At 36.0% G+C, this 13,775-nt stretch overlaps 1 protein-coding gene across 1 annotated transcript in view; it reads left to right on the forward strand.

Moving 5' to 3' along the window:
* DLG5 (discs large MAGUK scaffold protein 5) overlaps positions 1–13,775 on the forward strand; it is a gene marked incomplete at both ends in the record, with an annotated part of 125,640 nt that overhangs the window by 93,362 nt on the left and 18,503 nt on the right. The window contains 9 exons of the mRNA XM_080621857.1: positions 2,535–2,662; positions 3,349–3,524; positions 4,111–4,214; positions 4,951–5,043; positions 5,908–6,927; positions 9,614–9,752; positions 11,682–11,826; positions 12,314–12,435; positions 12,640–12,729. Of these exons, the coding sequence (XP_080477983.1) occupies positions 2,535–2,662; positions 3,349–3,524; positions 4,111–4,214; positions 4,951–5,043; positions 5,908–6,927; positions 9,614–9,752; positions 11,682–11,826; positions 12,314–12,435; positions 12,640–12,729 (2,017 nt within the window). The remainder of the gene's footprint in view (positions 1–2,534; positions 2,663–3,348; positions 3,525–4,110; positions 4,215–4,950; positions 5,044–5,907; positions 6,928–9,613; positions 9,753–11,681; positions 11,827–12,313; positions 12,436–12,639; positions 12,730–13,775) is intronic.

The following is a 13,775-nucleotide window of genomic DNA, read 5'->3' on the forward strand; positions in this document are numbered from 1 at the left end:
GTTAATGATTCATTGCAGAAATGGCAGTGCTGAGGCAGTCAAAACTTAGAATGGATGGAAACACTGATGTCAAGAGAGCTCAGTCCTCTACCCTAACATTTAACACCACATATGTGCATAAAATTGTTAAGCTTTTACATGAAGTTATTTCTTCTACTTTTCTTCAGATTTGATGGTGAGAAATTTAAAAGTATTTGAAGTATTTATTAATGATCAACATATGTTTCTGGGCAAGATTGCACTTCATCTTAAAAATCTGGGATGAAAGGAGATGCTAATCTTTCTTGCTTGTCTGTAGAGGAAGTTAATACCTTTTCCATTTTGGCTGATAAAATAAAGTCCTTAAATTTAGCTTTCAAGATAACCTCCACATCCTTTCATTATCCTAGTAGTACTTTTCTCCCTTTAATTTTATTTTTCTTCATTATAGGCTAGAATTTTTATTTCAATTGTTTTGTGTGCAAGTCTTGTATGCTGTCCGGTTTGAAATTTTTGGCTGGCACATAACATTATTTGCTTAAAATCTTTCTGACCACAAGGAACTCACACATAGTCTTCCAGATTGTGTTTCATTTATAACAGCTTCTGCATATACCAGAATTTGTCATTTCTGAATGACAAAGCTTGTGATTTCATGCTGTCTAATTAAATCCCTTTTATTTTACTGCAATATTCAGGGTCGTGTGTTTTTTTTATGCTCTTCCAATCTGTCTGTGTTCTGACAATGTATCCAAACAAAATCGCTAATACATTCCTTTTCTGGCACTAAAAATATTATTTAGTAGTATTATATATTGAAATATATGGATTGAAAAGACTATATGAACTGAGTACCAATGCTGATCAATCAGACCACTATCTCTAAATTCTTTCTGGGATGACAATTTCCCTTTTGCCATGCTTTTTTACCATTTTTGACCAGGTCTTTCATCATCAGATTTTGTCCATAGCCCTCTTCTCCATTTTAACTGAGAACTAATAATTTTGCTTTTCTATTATCTGTAAAATTAGTTGGCCAGTCTAGTTGTGGTAAACAACATTCCAGCCTGATGAATTTTCCATTCATGTACAGTTACTTAGTTAGTCTGTACTTCAGAGGTTGTTCTAAATGTTTGTATTACTGAGATCAAATGCATAAACTTTGTAATTTCAATATGCTTCTCTTTCCTGAACATGAGGATTATACTTGCTGCTATCAAATTATGGTAATAATATTGTGCTAACCTTGATTACATACGTGGGAAAATCCTTACTGACCTACCAGCATTTGAAGTCCAGGATGGAGGTTCTAGAGTTGAATGCATTTAAATCCTTTTATTTTTATTTCTTCATCTGTCTGCTTAAGCTCATATTCTACATAATTGCTCAGCTCAAAGCTTAGAGAAATAAATTCACTTTCCAGCTCTGAAGCTGTGCAATGGGTCTGTGATCTCTACTTGGTCTTTATTTTTATGGCAGCCCTATGCTCTTCCCTTTGAACCTTTTTCTTACATAGAACATTTGGAAGAATCAAAGGGTTTAGTGTATTTCTGGCAGGTTTAGATTAATTGAATTCCTGGTGTATATTCATATATTTGAATGTTTTATCTTCAGCTTTTATGAGGCATCTCTTGCACTCCCTGCAGATCTTACGCTCTGCTGATTTTAAGGGGATTTGTCATCAATCCATGTCTAGAACCATGCCTCACATGTCTTATTTAAGTTCAATTTAATTTTTGTATGTTTTAAATTTCAAGTTGTCTCCCTTCAGTATGCTGAGATGGTTGGTTCAGTTGATTTCAAGTAGAGTTCTCTAATTTTTATAAGTCTATTATTTAACTCTGAAAATAGCAATAATCAGTTTGTGATCAGTTGCTCAGAGTTTTGTTGTTTGGGTTTGTTTTTTTTTTTTGCCATTTACCAAAGCAAACACTAAATTTCCTTAAATTGTTTGGTTCAATGACTGATTTGTTAAAGAAGTTTAACACTTTTCACATTGAGGGTGATCTGTTTGGGGCCAGGGTAGAATATTGTCTCTAATCTGTGTTCCCCCATAATGTTAGAGCTTTCTTTCCTGTTTGCTTGTGGACTCTAGCTATATTAAAGGGGACATCTTTCTGAGTTCAGCACTAAGACACAGTGCTATTGTTTTACATTTAGAGTTGGGGTTTTTTCCCCAACTAATGCCCATACCTTGTTCTCTCATTTTACACATTCACCATCATACCTTAAAAGAGGTTATATGAATATGAACATGCTTTCTCACATGCAGTTCTGCTTTCCTATGCCTCTTTGGTGAAGTTCCACTTCTGCATTATTTCAGCCTTAATCTGAGAGAGAAGGATAATTCTAATGCCAGAGAACACCTAATAACTAATGGAATTGCTATCTTATATATTGAAGGACAAAATATAAAAACTTGGCTAGAACAGGTACCCTGTAAATGTAAGTGCGCAATACAAATATGCAGTAATGCCTCTTGCTAACAGTTAGCAGCAAACAGCAGCACAATGGTTGTCAGTGCAGTTAAGTCACTTGTTAATAATATTTATTAGGACGATATGGACTTGAAAGCACTTGGTTTTGATGTGGCAGAAGGTGTGAATGAACCATATCTCCCTGGAGACTGTGGGATCTTCGTTACCAAAGTAGACAAAGGAAGCATTGCTGATGGTCGATTAAGGTAGAGTTTGACTGTGGAAGATACTTGTCTTTTGTTGATCATAATAAACTAAATATAAGTATATTGTAAATTGTAAATTTACATATTTTATATATTGTACATATTTATATACAATACATATTTATATATTGTAAATTGTATTTTTTAAAGTTCTTTTTTACCATTAGTCATGTGTATAATGTTATTAATGTTGGTTGGGAAATCACACTGAGAAGACTGATGCCAAAAAGCGTTGCAGAAACTAGACACTATTTGACTTATCCCTTAAAACTCACCACAATTTGAAATGTTTTTGTTTCTGTGTCTTATCTGCGTAGTTTATTATCTTCTCAAACTTTCATCTATTTATTTAAATTTTGGTAAAGACATGAGGGTGAACTAAGGGGAGAGTAGAGTTCTTAGTGCCAATAGATTTTTAATTACTCTCCTCTGTCCAAGGCATTGCTTTTAAATCAGGTGCAGGCATAAGTGATTTGAAGATATACTTTGTTAAGTGCAGACTGGGAGTCCTGGTTTTCATTTATCTGCTATTTAATGCTTTTTCAGGAATGGAGAACTCCAGATAATTAAGAATTAGTGCATTGCCATGAGCTCTGTTGCATCCCTTCTAGTGAATGTTATTTATGTTCTGCGTCCAGCAAAGTGTGCTTATAACACTGACCTTCTTATTTCTGTTTATCTACCAGAGTGAATGATTGGTTGCTGAAAATAAATGATGTAGATCTTACTAATAAGGATAAAAAGCAAGTTATAAAAGCTGTTCTAAATGGAGGAGGTGTTATTAACATGGTGGTTCGAAGAAGGAAGTCCTTAGGTGGGCGAGTGATAACACCTCTTCACATCAATGTTTCTGGACATAAAGGTAATGGCTCTAAATGATGTATGTAAATAGTACATGTTTGTTCAGCGAAAAATGGCTCGACATAAAGGTACATGTTCTGAGCCTCTGCTTAAAGCCTGCTTAAACTGTTACTTTCTTCTAGATAGGGATTTTCATTAATTATTAACCAAGAATGCTAATATTAATGATAGCTTTATTCTATAAGTACTGGCTTTTGCCTTTTTTTTTTTGTTTGTTTGTTTTTTTAGTTTGGTCTTTTTTTTTTTTGTTCTTCAGTGGGCTTTGTTGGTTTTTATTTTGCTTTTGTTTCTATATTTTAATACTTGGTTCTGGTGAGCTGCCTGTTTGGAGTGTTACTGGGAGTCTAAACAAAACTGTTAAACCTATTAGTCACCCGAGCTTTGTATGAGTATATTAAATTTTGGGATATCCAAAAATCTCTGTTTTCCCTCACTTTGTTCTTATTTCTTCAAAAGGGCTTCAGAATTTGAAATTCAGTTGGTTTGGTAGTTAATATTTCTTTCTCGTACAGGGTCAAACATGCTGTTTGAGAAAGGTATTTGATTTGCAGGAGTAAATTACATTTTTGTGTGTGTGTGTATTTCAGATAGTGGGGTCAGTCTAGAAAATGGAGTATTTGTTGCTGCTGTTGTGCCCGGAAGCCCAGCTGCCAAAGAGGGTTCCCTTAGTGTGGGAGATAGAATAATTGCTGTAAGTGTTAAGAATGCATTCTCCTTTTTTTTTTTTTTTTTTTTTTTTAATTAATATTCATTTTAAAGCACTATAATTGTTGCTACTCTTTAAGTTGGCAAACTTTCAGATTTATTTTTTACTTTTACTGTATTGTATCATTTTTGTATATTACTAAATATTTATTATAAATTAATGTGTTTGTAGCCTGAGTGATAAGTATAATGTGCAGGATATTTGCTACACTTTTCTCATATGAGGATTTTTGATAGAGTCACTTGTTTACTCTTCACACTTAGCTTATATATAATGATACTTGTGATTTTTATACTGAGTAGGAAAGGTCACTTCCAAAAAGACATCCCTTGGTTGGATAGAAGGTTTCTTGTCTTTTAAATTACAGTATCACAGATGTCATCCTCCTGGAGAGGAAGTTTTTCCCTGTATTCATTTGCAGCCTTAAACTCCTGTGTGATTTAGGAACTCCTGTGAAACAGAAGGTGGTTACTGTTGATGTGCAAGTGCATAGAGGCTAATGTAGTGAAACAAGCGTTACACTGTATCTCTAGTAGGAGTAGAAGAATTGCTGTCAGGTGTGTTGTGTTTTAGCGGAGAATGGAAAAAGACAGGACAAGGTCAACCAGACTTCAGTCAGCTATAATATAAAACTAGTGTCTTCCCTAACTCAGAGATGCTCCCCACCTCCTACCTTTGATTTACAGATGTCTGTTGTGTTTTGGTTTTTTTTCATGTGTAGATCAATGGCATTGCACTAGATAATAAGTCACTTACTGAGTGTGAAGCTTTGCTACGAAACTGTAGGGATTCCCTTACCCTATCACTGATGAAGGTGAGTAGGCGAACCTAAATTTTCAGAATTTTCTTTAATTTATAGAAAACTGGTTTAGTTCTTCAGGGAAGAGTATATGAAAAAATAATTATATATCATCATGGGGAAGTAGCTGCTAACAGTAAGACCATCTGGATGCATGGTACGTTCACTCAACAGTTATTTCTAAAGTAAAGCTATTGTGGCATCTGGTAGGAAATTAAACTCCTTTATTACTCTTAACTGCTTTTCCATTTGTTTGCTGGCTACATGAAATGATTCCTAGCACAACTGCTTCTTTCTTAGTTTCTCCTTCAGAGCTGCAGCAGTTTTGTACATGAAAGATGACTTCGGAGCACAGAAAGGTTTGCTTTTAGTCAAGAGGGAATTGTGCTGAAAACTGAAGTCTGGCTGTCATGAGGATTAAGTACAAGGCTTTCTTTTCAGGATTATTGAGTTTAGAATCCCATTATGCTGGGCCTGTCACATGGGGTTTGCGAGTTATAATTCCAGCTCTAGAGAGCTTGAGATTTTCAGAAAGTAAAAATACTAAATGTTTGAGGGGAAATGGGCAATGAAAGATGACCTATTAGCGTCACTTAATAGGTAAAAGTAGAATGCAGATTCCTTTATTGCTAATTCAGTACTTCTGCCACACGTAGTTGCCCTTTTGGAATTGTTCTAAATATGTTTCAAAAAATATCTAGCTTTGTTTTATCTCATGTTCTGTGTTTTGAATATGTAAGATTTTATTAAACCTTTCCTTACTGTATCTATATACTGTGTATATTCAGGCATAGGTAAATCAAGAAGGCTGGAATATGTCTCATGCCAAAGAGAAATCAGTTGTAATAATGAGGTGATCGCATGTTTTTTTTGTTTTAGGTTTTTCCTCAAAGTTCATCTTGGAGTGGTCAAAATATATTTGAAAATCTGAAGGATTCAGAAAAAATATCAAACTGTAGGGTTCACACATCAGACATACAAGCCCAAAATAAAAGAAATCTAAAACTCAACAGCTCAACCCAAACTGACATTTTCAATCCAGATATCATGGATGTCAAGAAGGACCAGAGTGATCAGGGCAGCAGTTCATTTTGTGATCGCAAACCTTTCCCTAATAACACTTTGCGAGTAGACTCTCACAGGAACACAGTGCACGGTTGCCACAGTAATTCAGAACACAGTCTCAGCTCCTTCAGCCCAGAGACATATGGGGACCGAGGCTATGGAGATGTTGACTTGGACAACACGAGGCTGCCTTATGAACCTACAGGAGCTGATTGTATGATGGTAGAGGCAGCGTTTGACAAGGGACATGGAACTAAGCATAGTGGTGGTACCTGGCCAAAAGTCATGGTTAATATCTCAGCAACAGAAACAGAAAAGTTCTCTGTGTACAGAAAGCCAAAACAAAGGAAATCTATCTTTGACCCTGATACTTTCAAAAGACCACCAACTCCCCCTAAACTGGAGTACCTTTCCCCTAATCAGGTGACAGGCCATTCACCTCAGCCATCAAAAGCTGAAATGGCTTCAACTCCTCCAACTCCTCCTAAGAGGAGTGACTCTATCAAATTTAAACATAAACAGCAGGCCAGCTCTGCGTCAGAGTCGACAGTAACAACTGGATCACCACCCACAAGCCCAGCCACTGCCCAAGCTCCAGTTTCCTTGGCACTTAAACAGGACTCTGCTACTCTCAAGGGGCGTGGCAGGAACGTTGGGCATTATTATCGGGAGGAGGGAGTTGACTGCACTCATCTCTCTTCAAGGAAGTCCTGTGAAGATGACATTGGCTTTCAAAGAGTTGAAGAGCCAGAGATTAAAAGACCAAGGCCAAAATCAGCTCCTGCTCTGAGGCATAAAATGACCCCTATGCCCATTCCTAATCCTGCACTTCAGGTAGTAGCTTGGTATATTGAAGCACAAAACTATAAACCTTAAAGTGTATTTTCAATGTGGTTTTGGGTGCCCAGTTACATACCATAACAGGAGAAGCATGACCCGTTCTCAAAAGCCAGACCCCTGAGCAGCTGCTCCAGATGTATTTCACACTTTGCAATATCACAAAATACAGAACCAATTCATGGGGTTTCATTATTTGCAGGAAGTGATGGCCACCAAACAGAATGATAAAGTTCTGCTTAGCAGCCAGGTCTTGGGTTATAAAGCTGCTCATTGGAAGATTTGGGCTCGCTCTTGTATGCTTTTGACGACCTGAAAAAAAAATAAATAAAAATGTAAAGAGGCAGCTTTACAAAAACTGAAAGTAGGGACTCCTAAGTTTTACAGAAGTCATTTTGGTTGCTCAGCTCACTGTACTGAGTAATGGAAAAACCATGGCTGCTTTTTTTGTAAGCTTCTATGTGTCTAAATAATTTTGTAAATCTAATCTGAAATTCATAGGACGTTAGTCACATTACACTGTAGAGATGAGAAGTTTTTGAGAATATGATTTAGTAATACAGTTAAAAATTATAAAATAATTTATTAGAATAAAAACTTTGCTGGGGAGATTGTGGGTCCTGTCTTAACAGAGTGGGTGGAAGAAACATTTTATGTGATCTAGGAAGAACCAGCTGTTTAGATGACTATGTTACATAAAGTAGTACAATCAGTAATGTAGTTTCAGGTCTACTGCCCCAGATCTGTCCAGGTAGCAGGTAGATTTTATTTTGTTTTCTATCTCCCCCCAACTAAAATCTGAAGTTCCAAAAAGTGTTATTTTTGCTTGTATATAATGACTTAACATATCGTATTCTTTACTTGTACGTGTTTATACCTGGATAATCCCACCCTCCTCAGGAATTTTTAGAAACAGTACAGACAGCAGAGCAGAATTGGAAGCAGTACAAAGTTTGGAGCCTTATTCTGCACAAATACTGGTATAAGAGAGCAACTGTCAATTTTGTTTGTCTTTTTTTGGCTGCTTCCATTGTATTTCTTCCACATTCCCTTGCATTTTTTGGAAAAAATAGTTATGGGGAGCTTTAAGCCTTTTTTTACAGCCATGTCCCTCAAATTCTGCATTATTTTTGTGTTTTAACTCCAGCTGGCAACTGAACACCACACTGTTGCTTGCTCACTCCCCCTGTGCGATTCGGAAAAAGAAACCGAAGGGTAAATGTGAGAAAACTCATGGGTTGAGTTAAAAACAGTGTAATGGAAATAATAATTGAAATAGTATTGATAATTGAAATAATAATAGTGACAATAATTGTGAAAGGAAAATAATAAGAGAAATAAAATCCAAGAAAGACAAATGACACAAACAATAAGAATTGATCACAGGCTGATGCCCAGCCTGTCCCTTAATGCAACCCATGTGTTGGTTCAAGGTGAAGAAGAAAATCATATAATAGAATTATAAGATTGTAATTTTTGGTTGATGTATTAATTTACATTTCTCTGCTTAAATTAGGACTAGGTTCTGTGATTCTTTTTTTTGGATCCCTTAATTTTGCCCCCATTCTTCTGGAAAATAGCTAGAGTTTGTAACTCTAAAGTTGTTGACTGGAGAGCAGAAGTGATATTGTGCCTCAAAATGTGGACACCATTGAGTCTGAAAATTTCTCTCTGGTGGAGTATCTTTGTGCATTACACTTACATACAGTAACGTTCAGTCTGCAATGTGTTTGTTCCTGAAGTAGTGTTTATAATATCAAAAATGTATAGAGAATATGCACTGTAGTTGAATTTGTAGCCCTATTAGGTGTTACCAATTTCCTTAGTCATGTATATAAACAGTTAAGCTTTTGTACTTTGATAAGTTGATCAACTTAGGAGAACTTTCATCCCTAAGTGGTTGGTGGTACAATTACTAATACACCTGTGGTAGTGATCAAGTACTGGTTCTGACAAGGTATCTCTGCATTTTAGAGTCTTTGTGCTCTCAGTAACTCTTCATTTAATTAAAATACTGCCATCATAAAAACTCTTAAGTACCTTTTCAGTAATTATTTTTCACTTGCTACGTACTTCAGTCTCATGTTTTGTGTTGTGCATTTCAGATGTGTAAATTCTGTGTGCTGAGCTCTCTAGCATCATTGTCAGTATCTGATCTATTCTCACATTTCTTTATCGCACCAGTGCCTACTCGTTATGTACAAAAGTTATTATGGTTCCAAAACCTGAATTGCTATATTAAAGGGAGTTTGCTCCACACATATCTGAAAATACAGGCTTAGAGGAAAGCACTTTCTGGCTAGTTAGCTAGGTCTTCTTTAAGAAACACTTGCAGTAGTGGCTGAAATAACAGTTAAAATGTGCTGTTAAATTAGTATTTTAAATGAGAAACATAGTTAAACGCTGGGTGTTTTATTGTGAAGGAAAGTATATCAGTTAAGTTGCAAGCACTGGCCTAAAAAGATTACAAAATAATAAAAAAGTATAATGCAGCAGGGTGGAAGAAGAAGGGGCAGAAGTCAATAGCATCATTGAAAGACAAAGGCACACCAAACACTATGATGGTGAACGCATTCTGGAACCCATACTAGAAAGATTGAGGTACCTTATTGCCTATGAAGTTTGGCTATTTTATTTTTTTTCTTCTGAATCTTCCTGTAATCCAATTTCTGTATTTTTGTAGGTACAGAAGTATGCTCCAGCTAGTGAGGAGCATCTGTCTCCAGAGCTACAGGAATGGGCACCATATTCACCCAAACGGTCTGCTAGGCACAGTGATGGCTTTGTGCCTGCTACATTATATGCTGGCAGCATGTCAGCAGGTGAGATACAGAAGTCATAGTTACTTTCTGGGAATGCCCCAGGGAATTTGTCCATCTTGGATAATATTGGGTATTAGTCATAAGAGCAGAACAAACATGACTCACAAAACTTATTTCCATGGTGTGTTGTAAATCTGAACATGGTGAAACCTTTACAGTTTAAGAACCATTAAAGAAATTGAGCAATTCCTGGCTGAAGGGTTTGTGTTTCCTCACAGAGGAGTTTTGAATATATTAGTGGTGAACAAGGTGCAGCTTATCCATTAGGGAGACAAGTAAGATTTCCAATGTTTTTGAAAGCAGACAGTAAGTGGAGGCATCCCAAACTTTAGCAGCTTAATTTCTGAATAATTCAAAGGAGAATGATCTCATGTTCAGGAAGTGCAACATATTAAGTTCTGCCTATTGGAAATCAGATACTTGGAATATCTCAAGTTGAAATATCACAAACTGTTTGTGATTTTAATCTACATTATAGATTAAACGCCAGTGTGTTTATGATGCTGAGCTGCTGAAGAGGGGACTCACAAGCAGCTCAAACAGAAATCAGTATAATCAGGTAGAACAGGGAACAGCATGTTGTCTCAGTTGGCCCAAATAGTTGTTAGTGTTGAAATTCATGTTAGCAGGTTTTAAATTGGCACTGACTAAATGAAGTGCTTCAGGAGCGAATTAGGCTATTTTACACTAGTTGCTTTGAACTAGTTGAGAAGCATTTAGTAAACTTATTGCCAGGTGGATTGTCCAGTCTTTAGTGTAGCTACCTTCAGCAGTTGCATATGAAACTTGACTTTCGGAAAAGATAATACTGATTTGTGAGTTTACCCTCAAGTCTTTGGAAAGCCTTCAACTCCTGCGTATTTTAGAAATTATGGAAGACTTTCTTCTTACTGGAGACCATGAAGGAGGTAATGACTTTTATCTGCAATAATGGACAGCTTCAAACCCTGTTGCCCAGTCAATTTTCAGAATGTAAAGAGGTGCTCAAGAGTAGCTCAGATCAAAGAAGCTTTTGCTCTTGATTTCTTTTACTCTTTTCTGTCTTTCTCTCTTCTTTAATAATAGTAGAAAAAGTATTAAAAGGTATTATTTCTAACTAAAAGCTTTATCTTATGATACCTTTGCATAATAACCCAATCAAGTCAAACTTGCGTTAGACAATATGACTGTAGGTCTTGAAATGTGAACAAGTTTTTGCTCCTGTATTGTATACTACTGACTCATTTAAGAGGAAATGGTAGGCTGGACTTTGGTTGAATACTGAAGGATGGGTGTACTTAAACGAACAGCTTCCATAGTAAGTTCCATAAATAAATATTTAAATATTGAAATACTGTAATTTAAAATTGTAGGACACACTAGAAGTGGGAATATTTTGAGGCAACAGAAGAAGAAAAAGAATCATTTTAGCTGCACTCAATTCAAGTACCAACTGAAAAGTTCCTATTAGATGAGTGTTTGGAGAGAAATGTAGAATTTCTGTTGCTGTATAAAAAAAGTTTCATACTGGAAAACAGAGAAAATCTTTTACTTACCACTGCATATTAAAATGATGTACTAAGAATGACTTAATTTTTGCTAATATAACCCACTTTTTCTTCCTTATTACAAAATTATAAAGCATATTTTAAATATGTATGTACTACTTAAAAGGTGTCAAATGGTGCTTAACCTGTTTGTCATTTTGATGTTGTACATGAAAATGTTATAATACGTATTTGTATTAATTATAGAATCATAGAATAGTTAGGGTTGGAAAGGACCTTGAGATCATCTAGTTCCAACCCCCCTGCCATGGGCAGGGACACCCCACACTAAACCATGTCACCCAAGGCCTCATCCAACCTGGCCTATCATCAAATATATTTCAAATATGTAGTTTATATTGTAATAATGTTGATAAGAATGTGTTTTTATCATCTTAAGCAGGTACAGTACCAAGAAGCTTAGCACCGTGCCCTGCAGTAACTGCTGTCATGCGAAATCCAATCTATACTGCCTGGAGCCATAGAGTTCACACCAGCAATTGCCCATCAGTTGCCAGCCAAATATGTCATCAGCATCTGCATCCCAGGTGTCTTGAAATTTATATCACCTTAAATTTTTGTTTTCATTAGAATGAAATTGCTTCTGGTAGTTACTTTATACAGTGCAGAGTGAAACACACTGTTTTGTGTTATTTTGACCCAGGGTTCTCAAAACCATTATTGAGTAGAAGTGATGTGCCAGTTGCTTTCAGGTCTTTCAGTAACTGATGGGCTAGATTTCCTTCTGCTCCACTGGCTGATACTGACAAAGAAATTTAACTAATTTCTAATGTTTTTTTTCTCGTCCTTGCCAAAGTGAATAAAGCCTTTCCCTTTTTCTTATAGCACTTCAGGCTATTTCTCCTCTGACTTCTCTTAGCTCATAAAATGATGGAAAAACTGGGAAGTGGGAAGGAGGGGCACATTCATTTTATTCAGTAACTCTGGAATAACCAAAATTTTTGGCTGGCCAGTTTACAGTTTGCTGAGGTGCTTTGCTGAGTTTTGCTCTCTTCTCCTGTTCATTTTATGCAGTTCCCAGCATCAAGGTCGCCTGAGTTTGGATCTCAGTCATAAACATTCCAATGACTACTCTGAAAATTCACGTACAAGAGCATCTCATGGCTCAAATTCATTGCCATCCAGTGCAAGGCTTGGTAATTAGCTTTTCTGATTTATTTCCTGTGGGGCTCCTATACGTTGCAGCAATACAATGTATACAAAGGCAATCATGAAAGCTTCTGCATAAATTCAGATGTTGTTTTAATGCCCACTGAAGAAGTAGAATCTAAATGTACTTTTTTGTTCGATGTGATTGCTTTTACTTTTATCATTGTAATGTTTTCTTATTGTAAAAATAGGTTCTTCAAGTAACTTGCAATACAGAACAGAACGAATTAAGATCCCTTTAACACCAAGATATCCAAGGTCCATGATGGGCTCTGACAGAGGTGAATTATTTCATAAGTAATTGTACTGTTTTCAGTATCACTAATCCAAAGCCTTTGCAGTTCTTAAATCAGGTTGTGCCAAATTCTAAATATGACTACAAAAGGCTACAGAGGCTTTTTATTAAGGCTACAAAATTCGTATTTCACCACAGAAAGGTAAAGAAAAAGAAACTTTCTAATGAAGGTTGATTTTTTTGTTAGTTGACTCTTGGATATGGCAGAATAAAACACACAGCAATGTTATGCTTACGGTCTTGTGCACTTTTACTTAAAGTTGTAGTTTTCTTCTACAATGACCTCTTAGAAGTTTTAACAGTGAGATGACTGGCATTATTTTTTTTATTCTTTAACTATATTGTTTTGCATATTTTTGTATTACTGGTTGAAAATTATATTTTGAAATGCACTGAAATTATTTTAGTACTTCACTCAAAATTGCTTGGTGGTGGAGGATATTTGAAGTCATGATACCAGTTGGGAGTGGCAGATAGCTGTGGAATTCAGAGTTTGATGACAGTAAATGGCAACTTTTTGCCGCCATCATTGCTCAAATGTTCTGTAGCCTTAATGGACCGCATGCAGTGGTTTTCATATGTGGGCAAATACAGTTCTTACAAATGGCTTTCATTTGTAATTAGTAATTTGAGAATTATTTTCCTTAGCTTTTTTCTAGAGGAAGCAAACTGAATGTTTCTGTCAGGGCACTTGTTCAGTAAATTACTCAGAGAGGATACAACCACAGAAGAGCCGCAAATGGAGTCATGTCAAACTTGTTTGAAATTGCAGTGCTTTCCTGTTTATGTGTATGATTCCTGCTGCTGTTTTATTGGTGTTCTCAGGTGTTTCATAATATATCTCCTACCCAAAGGAAAGGGCTCTACATAAATACTTTATTTGAAAATAAACCTACGTATTAAATTCTTATTTTACTTCTCTTTTCCTGGTTTCTGTTCTTTTTTTTAACTTTGCATTGTTAAGTGTTTCTAGACATGCTTATGGCGTAGCTGGTTTGTAACCTTCTCTCCTTGTTGAGAATGGGAGTAGTT

Source organism: Psittacula echo (genome assembly GCF_963264785.1).
Source record: "Psittacula echo genome assembly, chromosome: 6".
Lineage (NCBI taxonomy): Eukaryota > Metazoa > Chordata > Aves > Psittaciformes > Psittacidae > Psittacula > Psittacula echo.